The 24,404-nt window shown below is 37.0% G+C and overlaps 2 protein-coding genes and 1 pseudogene across 2 annotated transcripts; all 3 read right to left on the reverse strand.

The window, feature by feature from the left end:
* Positions 1-10,592: 10,592 nt before the first annotated feature.
* LOC117668742 (olfactory receptor 14A16-like) lies at positions 10,593-11,558 on the reverse strand. Its single transcript, XM_034422802.1, has one exon. The coding sequence runs from the start codon at positions 11,556-11,558 to the stop codon at positions 10,593-10,595; it is 966 nt and encodes a 321-aa protein (XP_034278693.1).
* Positions 11,559-16,449: 4,891 nt separating this feature from the next.
* On the reverse strand, positions 16,450-17,358 carry LOC117668743 (olfactory receptor 14I1-like; annotated as a pseudogene).
* Positions 17,359-21,730: 4,372 nt separating this feature from the next.
* Positions 21,731-22,696, reverse strand: LOC117668744 (olfactory receptor 14A16-like). Its single transcript, XM_034422805.1, has one exon. It carries the CDS (start codon positions 22,694-22,696, stop codon positions 21,731-21,733), a length of 966 nt encoding a protein of 321 aa, XP_034278696.1.
* Between the last annotated feature and the right edge of the window lie 1,708 nt (positions 22,697-24,404).

Below are 24,404 nucleotides of genomic sequence, written 5' to 3' on the forward strand. Positions count from 1 at the left end.
AATGATGTCCTGTATTTAATCTCTTTTACTATAACATTGTATTAAATAAATATAGCTGCTTTCAAGAAGTCTCCTTCTCAGAGGGATAACATAATGTGAGCAGTACAATTCACTGAAACAGAAATGTTCTTGGAAGTCTAAACATATCTTGTACAAATATAATTTTGAGTTATTTGCAATTGAGTTGCTATACCATAGGGTATCATCTATAAATAGTTTTCAGTTTTCCAAGAATTTTTAAACACTATTTTATCCTCAAATTAAGAATCTCAGAAATTCTTAAAGATAACAGAGGCTGAGGCTGTCATGGACTTTGAATCTGAAAGGAAAAGTTGCTTTGAGGCACATATTGTCAACTTTAAAAAATCACTGTGCTTTTAGCCCTAATTTATTTCTGTAGGCATCCATTGAGGTATGGTTTGATTTGATCTGCATGTATTTTTTAGTATCTATACCTTTTCTGTACATAGTCCTATTGCTCTTAGTTTACAAGCTTTGGGAATGAATATATAAAAGTATTCAGATTGAAAACAATGTCTTTTACAATTTGGACACATTTTGTTTAAAAATTTGCCAGTTAGTGCCATAATGCCCATTCATGAATACTCTGAAAACCATTTGCTATCAAATCTAAAATGTTGCTTAGCCCTACTTCATGTTGAGTTAAGTGGAGAAACTCCATTGTAGTTCAAGAGGAAAATAAAGAAAACCTTGAGTCAGTTTCAACACCTGGTCAGTCATTGGACACATTCATACAGCTTTGGGGCAAACATGGGGATGGTTTCTTCCAATATGGTTTGGTTTGGTTTGGTTTGGTTTGGTTTGGTTTGGTTTGGTTTGGTTTGGTTTGGTTTGCTTTGCTTTGCTTTGCTTTGCTTTGCTTTGCTTTGCTTTGCTTTGCTTTGCGTTGGGTTGGGTTGGGTTGGGTTGGGTTGGGTTGGGTTGGGTTGGGTTGGGTTGGGTTTGGTTTGGTTGTTGAGATAGGAATATTTTCATCTTCCCAGTCAATGCTATAGTCTTGGTATTCCTTGATGGCCTTTAATTCAATGAGTAACCAATTCAAATTCTACTGGATTTATAAACAGACCTGTTTCCATGGCCCTCAATTTTGTAAATTCCAGAAGAAACTTATCTTGTTTCTTGTTGCCAAACCATTTTCCCAGAACTTTTCAGAATGCAGATAGGTAGAGGAAGACGGACAAAGAATATTAGCTAATTATGTAATAAGATGGGCAATCATCCTATTTCCATTCTCCTCTCTTTTATTCCCTTTTTTCCATTTTCTTCCTACATTTTGCACTTTTCCTGCCTTTCTGCCTTCCTGCCTTTGCCCTTTCAACTTCATTGCTTCCTTCCTTGATTTCCATTACCAATAAAGCATCCCCCAACCTTCCCCTCTTTCCCTGTATTTATAGTCATTTACTATCATGCTTGTCAAAGAACATCTGGTTCTTGACCTTTGACTCTTGACCTTGGGTCATACAACTAATATTAATCCTGTGCAGAGAAAAGCAACAAAGATGATTAGCGGACTGGAGGCTAAAACATATGAAGAACAGTTGCAGAAACTGGGTATGTCTAGTTTAATGAAAAGAAGGACTAGGGGAGACATGAGAACAGTGTTCCAATATCTCAGGAGCTGCCACAAAGAAGAGGGAGTCAAGCTACTCTCAAAGCACCCGAGGGTAGGACAAGAAGCAATGGGTGGAAACTAATCAAGGAGAGAAGCAACCTAGAACTAAGGACAAATTTAAGGAGGGGGTTTGACTAGAACACTTCCAAGGTCCCTTTCAACTCTGTTATTCTGTTTTATGTTTTCTTACTGTGAATGCTAGCCATTTGGAGTGACTGTCCTTAAGAGTCCTACTTCTCTGGGACAGACATAATTCTATAGCTTCTGGAATGCAGACTCTTGAATACTAGATGGGAATGTGGGAAAGGGCAGTTGTTTGGTGTAGTAACATTGACTCCATGAAGTAGCTCAACAATTCTGCTTGCAATTTATTGCAGGAAAAGCAAATCCTTGAAGTTCTCAATTTATTGAAAACTTGTGCTGAAATTCACTGATGAATTATTGATTCTCTGTTTTTTCTTTAAATATAAAGTATACAAATGTATACCTGTTCACATGAAAACATAAAAATAAAAGTAAAATTAATATGTAAGATTTCAGTCCAATCAATGCACTTAGCAATTAATTTGTAAACATGGAAAGGGGAAATAATCACTTGGTCTAATGTCAGAATGTGGGGAAAGTTTAAGTCTACATTAGCACAGATGATAGGTATGTGGAACGATCGGGCTGCAAGATGTGTGTTTCTGAAAACAGTTTGAGATATACAATAAATTGTTAAATTGTAATTTAATTTAATTATAATTTTATTTTATTTTATTATTTTCAACTTTTATAATTTTCTGTAGCTTCTGATTTGTATTTCTCCTCTTTTTGGACTCAGGATTCTACTTCACAGAAGTAAATTTAATGATTACAGAATCTTTGTTTTCTTTTGTTTTTTTCATTCTACTTCTATTTCCAGATCTTTATATTTTATGATATTCTCCAGTTCTTTCTCTTGTCTTCTGTTGTCTTTAGGTACTACCATATTCCAATATCCAGACATTGTTTTCTTACTGACAATTATAAGTCTGGAGTGTTAAGCAGCAGGTGCTTCTCTGTTAAATTCCAAAGTCCCAGAATATTTTAGTTTCTTCATTTCCTATTATTTTGTCTATTTTATGGTCCCACTAGCTACTCAGGAAATTGGTATTTCTTGCAGATATTTGAATACATCATTGTTGCTGCTTTGTCATGTCATTGTTTGTACTAAGTGTGGCAATCTTCTTGTGGCAGTGAACTGTTTCATCAGCGACTTTGAACAGATGACATTGCTTTGTCTATCGCTGTCTTCTCAATTCTAGCTTTGTATGCACTTATTCTTCAGCCTTGGTCTTGTGTGGCCAGAATAATCCCCTCTGACTCTTTCTTCATTTTTTATGAACTTAGCCATTGCCAGATATTTTTGTTCAGTGTTTTGCTTTAAAAAAAAAAAAAAAAAAAAACACTGACTATATGATAGTTTGCCATGCCATTCCCTATTTCTTTTCTATTCTTCCTTCGACCTTTCTTGAAGGCTAGTTTGATCTTTCTAGTATTCATTAAGAACTCATAGTATTCTAACTTCAGTGCATCTTTTTCACTGTCCTTAGGATATTCTTCCAATGTCCTTTTTTTCTTTTCAATTATCTAATGTATTTGCGACATTGCAGAGCTACTTATGTTGCTTGGTAAATTTAGTCTGTCAACATTACAACAATGGATGAAAGGCATGATTCACTTTCATTATTTTTCTGTGCTTTCTATCCAGGACTTCTAGTTTTTCTTGATTCCACTCCATTATTTCAGTTCTATATCTAATTATTATTATTATTACTGTTATATTTATCACAGATATAGAATAACTAAAATATTGTCTTGGACTGCAAGGTGATCAAACCAGTCAGTGCTAGAGGAGATCAACCCTGACTGCTCTTTAGAAGGTCAGATCGTGAAGATGAAACTCAAATACTTTGGCCACCTAATGAGAAGTTTAGTTTAGTTTAGTTTAGTTTATTTGATTTGTATACCGCCCTACTCCCGAAGGACTCAGGGCGGTGAACAGCCAACAATAAAATACATAAATACACAAAATTTAAAAACCCGATAAAATCAAATTAAATTATTTGGCCCAGACAAATTAAAATACCCCAATAATTTAAAAACAGATTAAAATTTACATATTTAAAAAGGGAAGAGATTAGGCCAAGCCCGCTTGATGGAATAAAAAGGTCTTCACAGCACGGCGGAAGGAGCGCAGATCCGGGATCCTCCGTATCTCCGGGGGGAGCTCATTTCAGATGGTAGGTGCCCCCACCGAGAAGGCTCTCCCCCTAGGGGCCGCCAGTCGACACTGTTTGGCTGACGGCACCCGGAGGAGTCCCTCTCTATGAGAGCGCACTGGCCGGTGGGAGGCTATTGGTGGCAGTAGGCGGTCCCATAAATAACCAGGCCCTAAGCCATGGAGCGCTTTAAAGGTGGTAACCAAAACTTTGAAGCGCACCCGGAAGACCACCGGGAGCCAGTGCAGTTCGTGCAGGAGAGGTGTTACATGGGAGCGCCATGTCGCTCCCATTACCACCCGCGCGGCCACACTCTGCACCAGTTGGAGCCTCCGGGTGCTCCTCAAGGGGAGCCCCATGTAGAGAGCATTACAATAGTCCAGGCGGGAGGTGACGAAGGCATGAGTGACCATGCGTAACGAGTCCCGATCCAGAAAGGGATGCAACTGGCGAATCAGGTGGACCTGATAAAAAATCCTCCCGGTCACGGCCGTCAAGTGCTCTTCTAAAGACAGCCGTGAATCCAGGAGGACGCCCAAGTTGCGAGCCCTCTCCGTGGGGGCCAATGATTCGCCCCCAATAGTCAGTGATGGCGTCAACTGACTATATCGGGACGTCGGAAACCACAGCCACTCGGTCTTGGATGGGTTGAGCCTGAGCCTGTTCCTCCCCATCCAGATCCGTATGGGCTCCAGGCACTGGGACATCACTTCAAGGGCATCGTTGGGGTGATCCAGGGTGGAGATGTACAGCTGGGTGTCATCAGCGTACTGATGGTACTCCACCCCGAAACCACGGATGATCTCGCCCAGCGGCTTCACATAAATGTTGAACAGGAGAGGCGAGAGGACCGACCCTTGCGGCACCCCACATATGAGGGGCCTCGGGGTCAACCTCTGTCCCCCTGTCAACACAGCCTATGACCGGTCAGAGAGAAAGGAGGAGAACCACTGCAACACAGTGCCTCCCACCCCTAACTCTTCCAACCGGTGCAGCATGATACCATGGTCGATGGTATCAAAAGCCGCTGAGAGATCTAACAGGACCAGGACAGAGGAGCACCCCCTGTCCCGAGCCCTCCAGAGATCATCAACCAACGTGACCAATGCCATTTCCGTGCTGTACCCGGGCCTGAAGCCCGACTGGAACGGATCCAGATATGTCGTTTCATCCAGGTGCTGGGGGAGCTGTTGCGCAACACACTCTCAACAACCTTCGCCACAAAACAAAGGTTGGAGACCGGACGATAATTTACCAACATTGCCGGGTCCAGGGAAGGCTTCTTGAGGAGAGGCCTCACCACCGCCTCTTTCAAGGCAGCAGGAAAGACACCCTCACCCAGCGAAGCATTTATAATCCCCTGGAACCAGCCTCGTGTCACCTCCCGAGAAGCCAGCACTAACCAGGAGGGACACGGGTCCAATAAACAAGTGGTCGCGTTCAGTCTACCCAGAATCCTGTCCACGTCCTCAGGGGTCACAGGATCAAACTCATCCCAGATAACATTCTCAAGACCTGCCCCAGTCCCTCCCCCTGAGACTATCCAGTCGGAGTCCAGATCTTCCCGAATCTGAGCGATTTTGTCATACAGATATTGAACAAAATCCTCGGCTCTACCCTCCAAGGGGTCCTCCCGCGCTTCCTGGTGGAGCAGGGAGCGGGTCACCCTAAACAGGGCGGCCGGGCGATTATCTGATGATGCAATAAGAGCAGCAAAATAGCTACATTTCGCTGCTTTTATCGCCACTAGGTAATTCCTAATATGAGCTCTTACCAGTGTCCGGTCAGATTCAGAAAGACTGGCCCTCCAACTACTCTCTAGGCGTCTTTTCCGGCGCTTCAACTCCCTCAGCTCCTCAGTGAACCAAGGAGCTAAATGAGATCAGCGCCGGGTCAGAGGCCGCAAAGGCACGACCCGATCCAGAGCTCCAGTGGCCGCCCTATCCCAGGCGGCCACTAGGTCTCCAGTCGAGGTGTGTGCCAGAGCCTCAGGGAATGGCCCAAGCTCCATCTGGAACCTATCAGGTTCCATCAAGTGCCTGGGGTGGAACCATCTTACTGGCTCCGCCTCCCTGCGGTGGGGTGTAGAGGTTCGAAGGTCGAGACGAAGGAGAGAGTGATCAGACCATGACAAGGGCTCGGTGACTATATCCCCTATCTCGAGATCATTCAACCACTGTCCAGAGACAAAAACCAGATCCAGCGTGTTTCCCCCCGTGTGGGTAGGGCCATGAATTAACTGGGTCAGGTCCATGGCTGTCATGGAAGCCATGAACTCCCGAGCCACCTCAGATGCCTCACCAACGGACGGCAAGTTGAAATCCCCCATGACCATAAGCCTAGGGGTCTCAACCGCCACCGTGGCGATGACACTGAGTAGCTCGGGCAGGGCTGCTGCCACATGCAGGGAGCCAGGTACGTGATCAGCAAACCCATCTGAACCCCGTGGCCCCATTTCACAAGGAGGGATTCACAGCCGGCCATCTGAGGAACAGTGGCCTCCCTCGGTCTCAGACCTTCGTTAATAATAACCACTACCCCCCCGCCCCTACCCTGCAACCTCGGCTGATGGAATGCGCGGAAACCTGGTGGGCACATTTCAACAAGAGGGACCCCCCCCTCTTGGCCCAACCAGGTTTCCGTAATACCTGCCAGGTCCGCTCCCCCCTCCTGAACAAGATCACAAATGAGGGGGGCTTTATTTACTACAGACCTGGCATTGCATAACATCAGATGGAGGCAGGGCCCTGAGGATCTGCGCCACCTGGAAAACGAGTGGAGCTTTGGGGGCCGGAGCGCGCCACCGCTCGAAGACAGCGGGCGCGCGCTCCCCTAACACGATATGGCCCCCTGCTCCCGCCATATCTACCCCTCCCACCCACAGTACTGATGGTAAAAACCTTATCTGGATGAACTTTATCCCCCCTCTTGACCCCAGGCCCCCCACCCCCTGTGCCGTGCTCCACAGCCATACCTGGCCCTCCCCTTAGTGGGTTATCCCCAATACCCACGGCCTTACTTCTGATCCAACCCTCCCCCCCGGAACCCCTTAAGACATTTGCTAAAACTTTATATAAAAAACCCTCAACCCCCTCTTCGCGACATGCCACCTCTCTGGGTTCCAAAGCCCTTCATCGAGGTAGGCCTTCGATAACATGGAAGGCCAGGCTTGCGAGAGGGGGGAGTCTCGCAAGGCAAAGAAGGAAAGACTCACTGGAGAAGAGCCAAATGCTGGGAAAGATTGAGGGCAAAAGAAGAACGGGACAACAGAGAAGGAGATGGCAGGATGGAGTCACTGAAGCAGTAGGCATTAGCTTAAATGGACTCCAGAGGACGGTAGAGGACAGGAAGGCTGGAGGAACGTTGTCCATGGGATCATGATGGGTTGGACACGATTTGTCAACTAACAACAAAAAATGTTACCTGTAATAAAACTTTTGTAACTGATGAGCTGAGATTTTATCCATATTTACCATCAATATTTTTCCCACATTCACTTAATGTTTGTTTGGAGGTCTAGATCTGCCTAAATTTCTTTAATTGCTTCTTGCTGACTATTCTGTCTCATAGCTACTGAAATGTTAATTTATTTATTGGTAGCTACAGTTACAGCCATGTGAAAAAGAAGGTACACCCTCTCTGTATTCTATGGTTTTACATATCAGGACATAATAAAGATCACCTGGTCCTTAGCAGTTCCTAAAAGTAGGTAAATACAGCTTCAGATGAACAAAAATAACATAACATATTATATCATGTCATCATTTATTTTACAAAAAGGAAGCCAAATGGAGATGCCATGTGTGAAAAAGTAAGTACACACTTACTGCTTCCATATGTAGAAAGAGGCTGAACCAGATGCTACTAATCAAGTGCCCTTGATTAAGTGATCATCAGCAAGTGTGACTACCTTTATAAAGGCCAAATTTGTAGGTGTTTGCTGGTCTCCATTATTGAGGTATGTCAAAGAGTAAAGACATCAGCAATGATCTTAGAAAAGCAATTGTTCATTTCCCAAAAAATTAAAGTTCATGATTCTTTGTAGATTCAACATTCAACTTTCAATTTCCAAACATTTGGTGTACTCAAAAGTTGTGACATGCCTTGGGGATTGTAAAGATCTTTTGGTTACTTTAATATAATTTAAATGTTCTTGGTAAGTAACTACATAAATATCATAACTTTGTAACATTTTGTTTGTTTCATTTGTGAGGAAGATTATTCACAAATATTCAAGACAGTCGCCAATCTTCCTAGTGCAGATGTCCCAGCAAATTCACCCCAAGGTCAGACTGTTCAATGCTCATAGAAATTGCAAAAACTCCAACATCTCAGACTCTATTTGCCTCAGTTACATGTTAAATGTTAACGTTCATGACAGTACAATTCCAAAAAGACTGAACAAGTATGGTTTGGTTGGAAAAGTTGCCAGGAGAAAGCCTTTTCTCTCTAAAAAGAACATGGCAGCACAGTTCATTTGCAAAGTTGCATCTGAAGAAATCATAAGACTTCTGAAACATGTCTTTTGGACAGGCAAAACCAAAGTAGAGTTGTTTGGCTATAATGCACAAATGATGTGGTGGGACCTTACGAGAGCTGTGCATAAATAAATGCCCTTAAACCTCAATGAACCAAAGAAATGTTGTAAAGAAGATTGAGTCAAAATCCCTCCACAATGATGTGAGAGGCTGATAAAGTCACAGAGAAAATAATTACTTAAGTTATTTCTGCTAAAGGTGATTCTACAAGCTAATGAATCATAGGGTATACATACTTTTTCACACATGATTTTTCCATTTTGGCTTTCTTTTTGTAAAATAAATGATGACATGGTGTAATATGTCCAGTGTTGTTCATCTGAGGCTGTATTTACCTACTTTTAAAAAATTGCTAAGGACCAGATGATTATTACTATGTTCTGATACATAAAACCATAGAGCTCAAAGAGGGTGTACTTTGTTTTTCACATGACTGTATATCTCATACTAAGTTAGGCATAGTGGTAAGGTATAGAAAGTGGATGACTATGAATTGTAGTCCTGCATTAGGCACAAAGCCAAATAGGTGATTTTGGGCCAGTCATTTTTTTTCAACTCTATGAAGGAGACAGCTTCTGAAAAACTACCAAGAAAACTGGAGGAACTAGTCCAAGCAGTCACCAAATGCAAACACACACAGAGAGAGGGAGAGAGAGAGATTGAGAGAGAGTGTGTCATATATAGACTGTATGTTTGAAAAGGTATTTCAAAATATGCATTTTTGTGCACATAGGACTATTTGGCATCCCTTTAATCTAAAAGTGTTGTTAAGATCATGCTGCAGTTATAAAAGCATCTAAGTCAATTCCAAGAACTAAATTGGCATGGTGGTGAAAGTGCTGTAGCAATGAGCTTTAATTCTCCTCTTTTGGGCAGTCTTTAACCTCAAACCATCTCATAGGACATAGCAGACTGAAAATAAAATATCAGTAAATGATCAGAGAAATTACAATTGCGCTAAAAATTAAAATTCAATATTTGATTATTTCATTTATTAAATAATTAATTAAAATATAAATGTAGACTCATGTCATCTTAAGAAACAATCAAAAACCATTAGATAACTCTAAACATTAATATTTAAATGGATGCATTTACTGTATTGGGTAATATTTTACATTAAATATTTAGTCTTCAAAAACCATATGCTAAATATGTGAGATTAATTTATTGTTATAAGATAATATAACAATATTCATTGTTATTTTGTCAAATATTTGTTCTTGATGTACATTGTTAATTTTGCCATTCCTGCATATTTCCCAAGATTAGTTTCCCAATCTACATTGTGAGAAAATATTGGGGCAAATTTGTCTTTTGGGCCGGGAACATATATAATAATAATTGAACATTTTTAAATTTTCTTCTGGAAAGATCCTACTAGAAAGAACTAAGATTTCAAAACAAGCATTGTTTGTATTTATTTATTTATTTTAAAATAATACTGTATACTTCTTACCAGTAGAACTGACACTTCATTATGTACTTACAAATCTGTTAAACTTATTTTACCCTATAATTTTGGTTTCCTACTTGCCTAAAATCTAGGGCATAAATAAATAATTTATACTGTCCTGCAAATTTTATTCCCACTTATTTTTCACCCTTTTCCCCAATGGACTATTCCAAGTTTTACCAAAAGAAATTTGCTTGCCAGCCAAAGTCCTCTAAAATATCTCCACCATAAATGAAACATCATGGCAATGGTCACTTAGTTAACATTGATGAATGTTTGTAGAAAAAAATAAACCAATAACACCAATATACCACACCATTTATATGCACATATAATAAGCAAAATGATAAGACTTTCCCCATAGCATTAAAAAATAAACAGAAAAAATATTACATGCATATTTTAAAGCATAAAGTATCTTAATAATGTCATTACTAAAAACCCTTCTCTATATTTAACACAGATAATTCAATATATATATATTTATATCAAATAGTAATGCTTAATTATTTTCCATCCTGCATCATTAATCAATCAATATTACATTGGATATTTAATGGAAGAGATTTATGTTACAATTATACACAGATTTACTGAGGAATTATACCTGATAAAAATAATCTCTATCTTGCTAAACATGCATAGGGATGAGAAGCATATGCTTAATTTATACATTGACATGAAATCCATGAGTTTTTGATGACAACATATCTATGTAAAGTTTACCAGAATAGTTGAAACCAAGAATGATTTTTGCACAAGTAATTAGGACAAATATTGAGAATTTGTTTCCAGAATGCCATTTTGAGTTCCTTATTCCTCATGCTATAAACTAGTGGGTTTAACAGTGGTGGTACCACAGAGTAAAATACAGATATAAATGGATATAAGGCTGAAGAGGTGGTAGATGTTGGACTGAAATAGGCAAGGGTACCACCTACCGTAAAGAGACAAATAACTGTGAGATGGGGTAAGCAAGTAGAGAAGGCCTTTTGTTTTCCTTGAGATGATGGGATTCTAAAAACTGCTCTGAAGATCTGCACATAAGAAAAAGCAATTAGAGCAAACTGAATGAATCCTAAACAAGAACCAAAGACGAGAATCCAGAATTCGATGAAGTATGAATCAGAGCAGGAGATTTGGAGTAATTGAGGAATGTCACAGAAGAATTGATTGATGATTCTGCAACAGAACTCCACCGTGAATAAATTTCCAGTATAGAGTGTAGAGTAGAAAAGGCCAACTATCCATGCATTGGTTGCCATTTGGACGCAGGCTTTTTTGTTCATTGCCATCTCATAATGTAATGGATTGCAGATGGCTATATAACGATCATATGCCATGACACCAAGGAGGAAGAGATGAGACATTACAAAGAAAACAAAGAAGAAAACTTGACAGAGACACCCAGAGTGAGAAATAGTTTCAGTGTTCATCAAAGAGTTCAATACTGATTTAGGAATTGTGACAGAGATGGAGCCAAGATCTTGGAAGGATAGGTTGGCTAGGAAAAAATACATGGGTGAGTGAAGTTGATGGCTGTAAAGAATGACAGTAATAATAATGAAATTCTCAGTGAGCGCCACCAAATAAATTACTAAAAAAGTGATGATATGAACTATTCTTAGCTCCTCGGTGTCAGGGAATCCACGCAGAAGGAATTCACCAACTCTTGATTGATTTTCCATAGTGCTGCTTTTGCTTTGCAGTCTGTGAAAAGAACTCAAAGATCAGACTCCTTTTCGATGCACCAGGATTCAAGATGGGCTGGTACACTATGAGTACCGTTTTCTCAGACCTGTCAGCATTAGAGAGATAAGAACAAGTTTCATCCATGGAATGTCTGTAGCTATCCCCAAGGAGTTCATTTCTCAGTTTCATTCAGTACTGAATGAAATTATGTATTTGAAAATGGAGTTCAAATTTTACATTAGCTTTAATTTAAACAACAGTTACTATAATAACTTTCAGATTGTATTAATTGGCTCACAAGAGATTTTGTTTTGTTCAGCCCATTTTTAAAATGTTATCTTTTATCTATGCAATAGTTTTGTTTAAGTTGACTTTAACCCAAAGGGCAGGGTCTATAATAACTTTCAGATTGCTATGATTATAGCACAAAGTGATTTCCATCACCTTATATTGGTTCAAAGACAAAATGGTTGTGAAAACTAGATTTGGTGGAAGGAGGCAGAGACAAATGGGGCCCATGAGGACTTGCAGTAGGGATAGGGAATTAACCTCAACAAAGAAACTAACTTTTTTTAAAAAAACAAGAGTTTCAAATAAACTTTTAGGTATCACCAATGAAATTTTGGCAGATCTTTAAAAAGTGAAATACTTGTTAATTTAGTGTATGTATGTATGTATGTATGTATGTATGTATGTATGTATGTATATGTGTATGTGTGTATATCAACAGCACTATGGATTACCTACTCTGTACAACTTTTATAGCAGCATTTCTAAAACATGCTGATTGGGAAATTCTGGGAGTTGAAATCCATCTCTCCTAATGTTGCTCAGTTTGAGAAATACTTTTCTATATTATATAATATAATGCATAAAGAAATTCTCCACACAAAGAAAATAAAAACAACAACAACAACAAATAAATAAATACATTTTGACCAAAAGGCAATGGAAAATCATTTTTATTATTATTTATAAGGAAACTACAGAGATGTGTCATATTGACATCACAAATCGTACCAGGAGCATCCACAGGGGATAAAAAAATGAAAATTATTGTTGTGATATTTATACAACTTTTCCCCTAGTAGATAGCTTATAAGAGTCTGGGTTGGCCCTTCATAGCTTCCTGTCTGAAGTATTGTATAATGAAGCATAAATTCATGTAGTATACATACTCATATAAAGTTATTAGCAAATAATTAATCCCATTGATCTAACAGACTCTCCTCCTCTGATGATTTAATATATCCTCATAACTAAATTTCCAGTGTTTGATTTTACCAAAATTTAGATTGATATCTAACTCTTGGACATTTTGTTTTTCAGGATACCATTATATCATCCCATGAAACCATAACTCTGCATGAGAAGATCAATTCAGCCTTCCATCCTTTCTAAGGTGGGTAAAATGAGGACCCGGCTTGTGAGGGCAATAAGCTGACCTTGTATAAAATATACAAAAGTATGAAGGTTATTTCTTAACGCATTGTAAGCCACCCTGAGTCTCCGGAGAAGGGCAGCATATAAAAATAAATAAAAATTAAAATAAAATAAAATAAAACAATGAAACCCCAATAAAGCATGAAGTGCTTTTACTAGTCTGCCAATAATTGTGTTAATTAGGGTTGCCAGGTGTCCACTATTTGAGCGGACAGTCCGCTTTTTTCACATTATGTTCACTATTTTTTTTCACAAAATAGTGGACATTTTTTTTTATTCAAAAGCTTTATGATGAAATGGTACGTAATCTAAAGCTGTACAGTCTAAGAGAATAAGGATAAGAGAATCGCGTTTTGTCTTTTTTTTAATAAGTTAGAATGAGACAAATATCGAATGCTCATTGCAATAATCACATTTTACACAACAGTGCAAAAAATGCATTAAAGCAGTTATCTTTTGATATCAAAAATGTAGTGCTGAAGGTTTTTGCCGAATTTTTGAATTCTGCAAAGAAACAAGAAGAGTTGAAATCATTTTTTGAGTTTTGTGAGTCAGAATTCCATGAAGTTTTGCGCCATGTTCCAACACGTTGGTTAAGTTTGTTTAAAGCGGTCGAAAGACTTCTTTTAAACTGGATACCTCTAAAATCATATTTTATTTCTCTTGGATCTGATGAGTGTCGTAAGGTTATCTGGAACCTTATTTTGGATCAGGAAAATGAAATCGCAAAGGACGATGAACCAACAATTTCAGAATTGTATTTATATTTCACGCACTTCTTCATGTCAATAATGCAAGACACCCTACTGAAGCTGGAAAGCAAGAAAATTCTTGAATGTGATCTTCACATTATCATGTGTAAGCTGCGTGATTCTTTGAAAAAAAAAATATGATGAGCAGTTTTTTGGAATGAAAGTTTTATTTGCCTTATGTAAAAAACATTTGCCTGAGAATGCTGTGCAAAAGTTCAAGAAAGAAGCCATCAATGTGTATCAAAGAGCAATTGCGTACCTAGAAAAGTGGTATAATTTCACTGATTCAGTATATGAGACACTAAATTGTTTCAATCTAATTGATCGCAATAATCCTCCAACTTTAGAAGAAACGACGAATATCTGGTTATTATCACCATGGCGAGAAGAACTTCCACCCAACACTCTCTTCAATGAAATTTCTGCCTTAGAAGAAGTTTATGTTCATCTGCAGGGCGATTCATCCCTTGATAAGTGGACGTACTTTTTGTGGACTGACGAACATAACCAACTGCTTGTATCACTTCGAAGTGAACTTTGTATATTTTTTAATATTTCTCAATGTTGTACTGAAATTAAAGAATTATTCCTTAAACACAAAGAATTGATCAAAGCTGCGCAGTCAAATAAAAAATACACATGACAGCAAAGTAAAATGTAATTTAATATTTTACATATTATTATAATATATTTGATATTTTGAATTTTAAGTAAAGTTTTGTGAAAAGTGATTATTTTAAGACATGTTAAAATGTTTGTAAGAAAATATATAATTTAATTGTATTTTTTTTTTTTTACTACTTAACCACCACCACCCCGCTTGTCCGCTATTTTTTGGAAGCAGATCTGGCAACCCTAGATAAAACATCTGCCTCTTCAACATGGATAGGCATTGTGGCCTGAACAATCATTTCTTTTGCCACCAGCTTATTCAAACTAACAATATTGATTTTCTGAAAAGATAAGAGGAGTGGTGAAAAGACTTTAAGTTGCAAAGGCATTATCTTGTAGATACAGGATAATGTACAAGACAGGTCCATATAACTTGTATTATAAATCTCAGGCACTTATAAATAGCTTGCCATGCAAAAAGTGGCAGCTAGATTCCTGATGGGCCATCCCCACATCAAATAAGAAGAACATTTATTCTGAAGTCCCCACATTGTTATCAGTAGGTTTTTGAACTCAGTTGAAATATCCATATTTTTAAAAATCCTTCATTGTGCAGCACTAGGATACCTCTAGAATTCATACAGTAGCAAAAATCTAATTTGGCCATTTAGTCTTCTCATGTAGAGATGGTCTGTTATGATTTGCTCTTTATGACTTTCTCCTGTTACAACTTTCTCTCTCAGGAGAAAGGCCAGGAAACAGGCTTTTAAAGTCATTATTTTTTTAAAGAATATTATCCCTATGATAATATTTTACAGATATGTTTCATCACTAGATTGTAGGGATTTTGAAGACTGATTAACCACTAACACAGTTGTAATAAGGGAACAAAACCTTCAAAATACATAATAAATGTACGAGGAATAATTATGTTTATGTCTTTTTATATACATATGCCTGTAAAATGTGGGTTGTTAACACATTATATTTATTTCCTAAAGTTATAACAACTTACCAAATACCAATATAAGTCTTTCTTGAAGAAGAATAAAAATAAATATTCTAAGAAGCATATCCAAACCAGCTTTGTTACATAAATTTTATCTATTAGTTGCAATTTCATTCAATCATATTTTACTATCTTTTGCTTAGCTCATTTTTTATTAACTATTAGTGTCTTGAGGCTGAAAAGGCATATAAGAGACAATTGTCATAAATCCAATGTATAGCAATTTTGGGTCCATGAATACATTAAAACAGATGAATGAAGTTTTATAAATGAAATAAAGTTACAAAATTAAGGGAATATTTATTTATTTATTTATTTATTTATTTATTTATTTATTTTATTTATTTGTTTAAATTTCTATACCGCCCTTCTCCAATATAGGACTCAGGGCGGTGAACAGCCAAAGTAAAAACAAGACATATATACAAAACATACAAAATCTAAAAACTGATTAAAATAATTAAATCTTTTGGCCGTAATTAAAACAATTCCAATTTAAAATCAGTTTAAAATTTGACTCAAGCCAGCCCAGCTAGTTGAAATAAATGGGTTTTCAGGGCCCGACGAAAAATCCGGAGGTCTGTTATTATCCGTAACTCTGGGGGGAGGTTGTTCCAGAGGGTGGGCGCCACCACAGAGAAGGCTCTCCCCCTGGGGGTCGCCAGCCGACATTGTCTGGCGGACGGCACCCTGAGGAGGCCCACTCTGTGTGAGCGCACTGGCCGGTGGGAGGCTATTGGTGGCAGAAGGCGGTCTCGTAAGTACCCCGGCCCTAAGCTATGGAGCACTTTAAAGGTGGTCACCAACACCTTGAAGCGCACCCGGAAGACCACCGGGAGCCAGTGCAGCTCGAGCAGGAGAGGTGTCACATGGAAGCGCCTCGTCGCCCCCATAATCCCCTGCGCGGCCGCGTTCTGGACCAGCTGGAGCCTCCGGGTGCACCCCAGGGTGAGCCCCATGTAGAGAGCGTTGCAGAATAAATGTCTTGTATCCCAATTCACCTCTCTCTTTACATTTTCTCTTTATATTTTGATAAATAAATCACATTGCTCATATTTCTTTAAAAAGAAATTACTTAAAATTAAGAAGTCTTATAAGAACAATTTTAATTTGCTTGTTTCTCATGCCATAGATCAGTGGATTTAAAATGGATGGTATAATGGAATACATTATTGTAATTATGAAATCAAGGTGTGAAGGACTGTTAGATATGGGCCTCAGGTAGGCAAAGCAACCAGAAAACAAAAATATGGTGATGACAATGAGGTGGGGAAGGCAAGTGGAAAAGGCTTTTTCCTTTCCTTGAACAGAAGGGATTCTCAGTATAGCAGAAAAAATTTGCCCATAAGTAAGAACAATGAAGAAAAAACAACCCATTACTAATATAGCAGTAAATGCTATAATTCCAATTTCAATTACATATAAACCAGAGCAAATAATTTTAAGTAGATGTGGAATTTCACCGTAGAACTGGTTGATATTGTTAGAACAAAAAGGAGTAGTAAATGTTGCAATAGTGTGTAATGCAGTATTAAGAAAGCTGACAACCCACACACTGCCAACCATTTTAATGCAGGATGTCCTGTTCATTATAATTTCATATTGTAAAGGATTACAAATGGCAACATATCGATCATAGGCCATAATAGTAAGGAGTGAAATACAATAGCTCAAGAAGAAGATTTATGAGAAAACTTGAGCAATGCTCAGAATAGGAAAAAATCTGATATTCATAAGAGAATTGAAAACAGCTTTGGGGATAATGACTGTAATAGAACCAATGTCTTGCATGGCTAAATTCATCATGAAGAAGAACATAGGTGTGTGCAGGTGATGGTCAAAAACAATTGCAATAACAATGAGAAGGTTCTCTGTTACTGTCATTAAATACAGTATAAGTAGTAAAATTCCATACATAGCCTGTAGCTTCCAAATCTTCGAGAATTCCAAGAGTAGAAACCCAGATGTGTCATTATCCATTTTTGATCATGATATCCCTAAAGTTAAAGGAACTGTATTTAAAAAATTCTATTAAATTAATTTTGGGAAGTTATGGAGATAAACTAATCAACTTTGAGTGAAATTACATTAAATCCCTGCTTCTAAATCCACATTCAGTCTTCTGAGTAACAGCACAGCCTCCTTACCTATCAATTGCCTTGTTTTAGTTTAAAGTTCTGCGTGCTTTCTCTTTAATATTTTTAATACTGCTAGTGCCTTACGAAAATCATTTTGAAACTATCCCAAGGATATTTTGCTTTGTATATAATTTAAGATATTAACAATATCTGCTCTCTCCCCCAAAAACCAAAAACCAAAAAAAAAAAAAAAAAAAAGGAAATGGCTCACCATCTTTAATCATGGAGATTTTGTCTTTTTCCTATTGGTTTTATTCAACCATCAGTAAGATTTTATGTGGAGGCATCAATGAGATTTTGTTAATTTATTTTCCATTTCCCTATAGTTTATCTGTTGGCATTGTTATAATCATTCTGGACTGTAAAGTTTTCTGTACTCTTTTAAGCATGTCCAAAGACTGTGTTATTTTAGCTCAGTAATTCTACAAGGTAAAAACAAAGGAAAAGAAAAATAATCTGGTGTCTGATTTGCAAAACTTCAGGAGAGAGCACTTTATAGTAGTGAAAACTACTTCACTTACTACTAGCTTTTAAGTGTTGGAAATATAAAATTTCGGTCAACAGGCATTTTGCAATGAAATTATTTTAATCACGTAATATACTACTGTATATGCAAAACCATTAGGCATTCTGCAAAAATGGTGTAAATTAGTAATACTTTCAGAAATGGAAATGTTAATAGTTTATTTTTATTAATTAACAAAATAGAAAGTAAATGAACAGGGGAAAAACCCAAATCAAATCAACCCTTTGCCTTCAAAACATCATCAATTCTTACACTTGCATATAGTCAGGGATTTTATAGGATTAGAGTCAGGTTTATGATTAACCAATTATACCAAGCAGGCACTCAGGATCATCAATTTCATATGTAAGTTGAAACACAGACATTAATTGAAATGGAACAGCTATGTAGAAAGTTTAAAACTGGGTGAGGAACAGCCAAATTCTGCTACTAAGGTAAGGTTGTGGAAAATAGTTTCCTGTGACAGGTCATACACTATGGCAAAACCAAGCACAGGAACAAGATGAAAGGTAGTTATGCTGATTCAGCAAGGCAAAATTTCAAAGCAGACTGGAGTTTCAAGATGTGCTGTTCAAGCTCTTTGGAAGAAGCACAAAGAAATGGGAAATACTGAGGACTGTAGATGCAGTGGTTAGCTAAGAAAAATTAATGCAGCAGGCAAAAAATTATATCATGCTTATTTCCCTTCAAGATTGGAAGATGTCCATCAGCACAGAACTGGCAGAAATCGGTGGGACCCAGATATATCTATCTACTGTCAAGAGATAAAAGTGATCTTCATGGAAGTATTGTAGCCAAAAATCCATAATCCAATGTGGAAACAAGGCTAAGAGACCCAACTAGGCATGAAAATATAGGAACTGGGGTGCAAAAAAAAAAAATGGCAGCAGGCGCTTTGGACTGATGAGTCAAAATTTGAAAGATTTGGCTGTAGCAGTTTGGTAACTGGAGAGCAGAAAAATAATTAGGGTTTGCAGGCAACAGTGAAGCATTGGTGGAGGTTCCTTCCAAGGTTGAGGTTGCATTTCTGAAAATGGAGTTGGAGATTTGGTCAGGATTAGCATTGATGTCCTCAGTACTGAGAAATATAGACATATACTTATCCATCATGCCATACCATCAGGGAGGCATGTGACTAGCCACAAATTTATTCTGCAGCAGGATAATGGCCTCAAACATATAGTGAATGTTATTAAGCAAGTTGTCCACATGCACACAGAAAACAAACAAATAAACGAATAAAACAACGGAAAATCATTTTTATTATAATTTAGAAGAAAACTACAGACATGTGTCATATTAACATCAAAAGATCTAACTGGGAGCATTCACAGAGGATAAAAAGTGACAATAATTGTGCGATATGTACACAACATTTCTCCTAGAAAATGGAAAGAGTTTTAATCACAGTTTCCTTATGGACTTTGGTCACCCCCTTTCTTCAGAAAGCTTCTGATTCTGACTCAGTTGGTCTCTGAATGCTGAATGTTTTTAAAAACATTAAATTTAAAAACATTTAAAACATTAAAGTTTTAAATGTTTTTAAAAATATGGATTTTTTTTTTAAATGATCAGTCTATGAAATATTTTATACACTTTAGTAAAATTTAATGATAAATTTGATTATAGAATAGAATATAATTCTTTATTGGTCAAGTGTGATTGGATGCACAAGGAATTTGTCTCCAGTGCATAAACTCTCAGTGTACATAGAAGCAACAAGTGATAAATCATGATCATAATCATAAAATCATGATAAATCATTAAATACAGCACTCAGTTATAGTCATAGGATACTAAATAAGAAATCAACATAAATCATAAACTAAAAACAATCAACATAAATCATAAGACACAAAGAACAAAGTTATAGTCCCAAGAAGCTAAGGAAATAGGTAATAGGAAAGATACAGCTGTACTGGGTGGCTTGACATCCTATGGCATATATAACAGTGTTCTGGGAATTATACATTTAGCAGAGTGATGGTATGGGGGGGGGGCAGACTGTCCTTGTGTCTAATTGTTTTGACACATTATAGGCAGTGACCTATAATGTCACCTTGAGGGAAGAAATTGAAAGTTTATGTCCAGGATATATGGCGTCTGTAGATATTTTCACAGCTGTCTTTCTGGCTCATGCAGTATATAGGTGCTCAATGGAAGGCAGGCTGGTTGAAATTGTTTTTTCTGCAGTTATAATTATCTGTTGATGTCTGTGCCTGTCTTGTTTGGTTGCTGTGCCAAACCAGACAGTCATAGAGATGCAAATGAGGACTCAATAATTCCTTTGTAGAACTGTATCATCCGTTTCTGAATGAATTCATATTCCTTATGAAGTGGTATAGATGGAAAATGGTTTTTAAAGCATTTTGCTACTTTTATTCTGTTATGACATGATGCAGGATATTGAAAGTTTTTGTAGAACACCAGATGAGTACAAATCCTTGACTACATTCAATAGCTTATAGGAACCTGAGCTGGTCCTTCAAGCTTAAATTCTTGTTGAATGTGTACAAGTATAAAGTTATTAGCAAATTAATCCCATCCATTTAACAGACAATCCTCCACTGATGATTTAATATATCCTCATTGATAAATTTCTACCAACATTTGATTTTATCAGAATTATGGTTGATTTACAAATCTTGAAAATTTTATTTTTCAAGGTACTATTTACACCATCCCATGAAACCATAACTCTGCCTGAGGAGAACAATGATGAAACCCTAATAAACTGAAATTCTTTTGCTACTCTGCTAATGGTGTTAATAAAACATCTGCCTCTTCAATATGAAAGGTATTCTGATCTGAGAGACCATTTCTTTTGCCACCAGCTTATTCAACTAACAGCACTGGTGTTCTGAAAAGGTAAGAAGAGGGTGCAAAGGCTTGTTAACATTATAGTAGGTCCTAGTAGAAAGAACTAAAGTTTCAATTCAAGCTTTGTTTTTATTGATTTATTTATTTGACACTTCATTGAACATAATGTACTTACAAATTTGTTGGACTTATTTACCCTATAATTTTGGTTTACTACTTATCTAATGTCAAATTGCTAGATTCATTAAACAGTGGTTCAGAGAGCACTGCTTAAATACATATCCTTCAAACACTACCTTTCTAAAATCTAGGGCACGAATAAATAAATAAATAAATAATTTATAATATCCTGCAAATTTTATTCCCATTCATTCCCCCCTTTTTCCCTATGGACTATTCCAGGTTCTGCCAAAAGAAACTTGCTTGCCAGCCAAAGTCCTCTAAAATATATCCATAACAAATGAAACATCATGGCAATTCATTGCCACCTAGGTAATATTGGTGAATGATTGTAGAAAAAAAAAACACTAACAAAGCAGACCATTCCTGCATTTATACGCATATATAATAAGCAAAATGATAAGATTTTTCCCCATACCATTAAAAAAAAATAAACTGAAAAAATACATGCATATTTTAAAACATAAAATATATTAATGATGTCATTATCGATAATCCTTCACTATATTCAACACAGATAATTCAAAATATATATTTACATATATCAAATAGTAATGCTTAAATATTTTCCATCCTGCTTCATTAATCAATCTATATTACATTGAATATTTAAGTGAGAAGAATATGCTTAATTTACACATTGATATGAAATGTATGAGTTTTTGATGGCAACATATCTACGCAAAGTTTACCAGAATAGTTGAAACCAAGAATGATTTTTGCACAAGTAATTAGGACAAATATTGAGAATTTGTTTCCAGAATGCCATTTTGAGTTCCTTATTCCTCATGCTATAAACTAGTGGGTTTAACAGTGGTGGTACCACAGAGTAAAATACAGATATAAATGGATATAAGGCTGAAGAGGTGGTAGATGTTGGACTGAAATAGGCAAGGGTACCACCTACCGTAAAGAGACAAATGACTGTGAGATGGGGTAAGCAAGTAGAGAAGGCCTTTTGTTTTCCTTGAGATGATGGGATTCTAAAAACTGCTCTGAAGATCTGCACATAAGAAAAAGCAATTAGAGCAAACTCAATGAATCCTAAACAAGAACCAAAGATGAGAGTCCAGAATTCGATGAAGTATGAATCTGAGCAGGAGATTTGGAGTAATTGAGGAATGTCACAGAAGAATTGATTGATGATTCTGGAACAGAACTCCACTGTGAATAAATTTCCAGTATAGAGTGTAGAGTAGAAAAGGCCAACCATCCATGCATTGGTTGCCACTTGGACGCAGGCTTTTTTGTTCATTGCCATTTCATAATGTAAAGGATAGCAGATTGCTACATAACGATCATATGCCATGACACCAAGGAGGAAGAGATGAGATGTTATAAAGAAAACAAAGAAGAAAACTTGACAGAGACACCCAGAGTGAGAAATAGTTTCAGTGTTCATCAAAGAGTTCAATACTGATTTAGGAATTGTGACAGAGATGGAGCCAAGATCTTGGAAGGATAGGTTGGCTAGAAAAAAGTACATGGGTGAGTGAAGTTGATGGCTGTAAAGACTGACAGTAAAAATAATGAGATTCTCAGTGAGTGCCACCAAATAAATTACTAAAAAAGTAATGATATGAACTATTCTTAGCTCCTCAGTGTCAGGGAATCCATGCAAAAGGAATTCACCAACTCCTGATTGATTTTCCATAGTGCTGCCTTCGCTTTGCAGTCTGTCAAAAGAACTCAAAGATCAGACTCCTTTTCGATGCACCAGGATTCAAGATGGACTCGAACACTATGAATACCATTTTCTCAGGCCTGGTAGCACTAGAGAGATAAGAACAAGTTTCATCCATGAAAAGTCTATAGCTATCCCAAAGGAGTTCAATTCTCAGTTGATCAGTACTGATACAAATTATGTTTCAAAATGGAGTTCAAATTTTACATTGGCTTTCCTCTAAACAACAATTATTATAGTAACTTTCAAATTGTATTAATTGTGTCACAAGAAATTTTGTTTTGTTCAGCCTATTTTTAAAATGTTTTACTGAAACACATTTTATCTATGCAATTTTTGTGATAAAAAGGTGCATGAGAAGGAACTTGTATTTTTGTTTAAGTTGACTTTAACTCAAAGGGCAGGATCTATAATGACTTTCAGAGTACCATGATTATAGCAAAAGTGATTTTTGTTGCCTTATATTGGTTCAAAGACAAAATGGTTGTGAAAACTAGATTTGGGGGAAGGGGGCAGGGACAAAGGGGGCCCATGAAGAGTTGCAGTAGGGATAGGAAAGTAACCTTGAAAGAAACTAACTTTTTTTTAATCAAGAGCTTCAAATAAACTTTTAGGTTGCAGCAATGTAGATCTTTAAAAAGTGAAGTACTTATTAAGTTATTTGTGTGTTTTTTTAATTAACAGTACTATAAATTGACTTACTCAGTACAACTTCTATGGCAACATTTCCAAAAACCACTTATTGGGAAATTCATTATATTGTAGACATTCAGGGCAGGCCCAGATGATTTGTATCACAAATGTGATCTCAGATAATTATCAATATTGTGCCGTACAAAAAGTGGCAATTAGATTACTTCATCAAATAAGAAGAGCATTTATTCTGAAGTCTCCACATTGTTACCAGTAGGTTTTTGAACTCGGTAAAATATTTATAATTATTAAAATCCTTTATTGTCCACCACTAGGTTATCTCTAACAATGCTAAAATCCAATCTGCCCACTTGATCTTGTCATGTAGAAATGGCTTATTATGATCCCCACCTTACTGTATGACTTTCTCCTGATGACTTCTTCTTTCAGGAGGAAGGTGAGAAATTGGAGGTTTTAATTCATGATCTTTTACAGATCATTTCCCCTATTACAGTATTTTAAGGAATCATTTTATCATTAGATTGTAAGGGTATTGAAGATTAATTGACCATTTGTAAAAATTAATGTTTCTGAGCCTTTGTAGAAAGCAATGGCATATGGAAGGGAGGGAGGATAAATTCCCAATTAAGAGAAGAAAGTGATGAACCAAAGATTAAGGAAGAAAACAAAAACATTCTCTCATACTAACACCCCCAGAAGGCAGACTGACCATTTTCATTTACGATGATGGAACAAAATATCTTGTGATTTCTTTTTTTGGTCAAAAGAACAGGAGCACCTGTATTAAGGACAGTTCCTAAAAATGTTTTGATAGTATTGGTTAAAAACTTTGGGAATAACTCAGTTATAATAAGGCAACAAAACCTTCAAAATGTAGTAAATGTACAAAGAATAATTATGTTTATGTCTTCTTATCTATATATGTCTGTAAGTTGTTGGTAGTTACAACATCATATGGATTTCCTAAAATTATAATGATTTACTAAAAACAAATATAAGTATTTCGAAGGAAGGAAGGAAGGAA

Source organism: Pantherophis guttatus, chromosome 4 (assembly GCF_059756535.1).
Source record: "Pantherophis guttatus breed Tessera chromosome 4, ASM5975653v1, whole genome shotgun sequence".
Lineage (NCBI taxonomy): Eukaryota > Metazoa > Chordata > Lepidosauria > Squamata > Colubridae > Pantherophis > Pantherophis guttatus.

What these genes read in the sequence shown, in the direction of transcription:
- LOC117668744 (XM_034422805.1), bottom strand. Translation starts at nt 22,696, where the DNA reads ATGGAAAATCAATCAGGAGTTGGTGAATTCCTTTTGCATGGATTCCCT.
- LOC117668742 (XM_034422802.1), bottom strand. Translation starts at nt 11,558, where the DNA reads ATGGAAAATCAATCAAGAGTTGGTGAATTCCTTCTGCGTGGATTCCCT.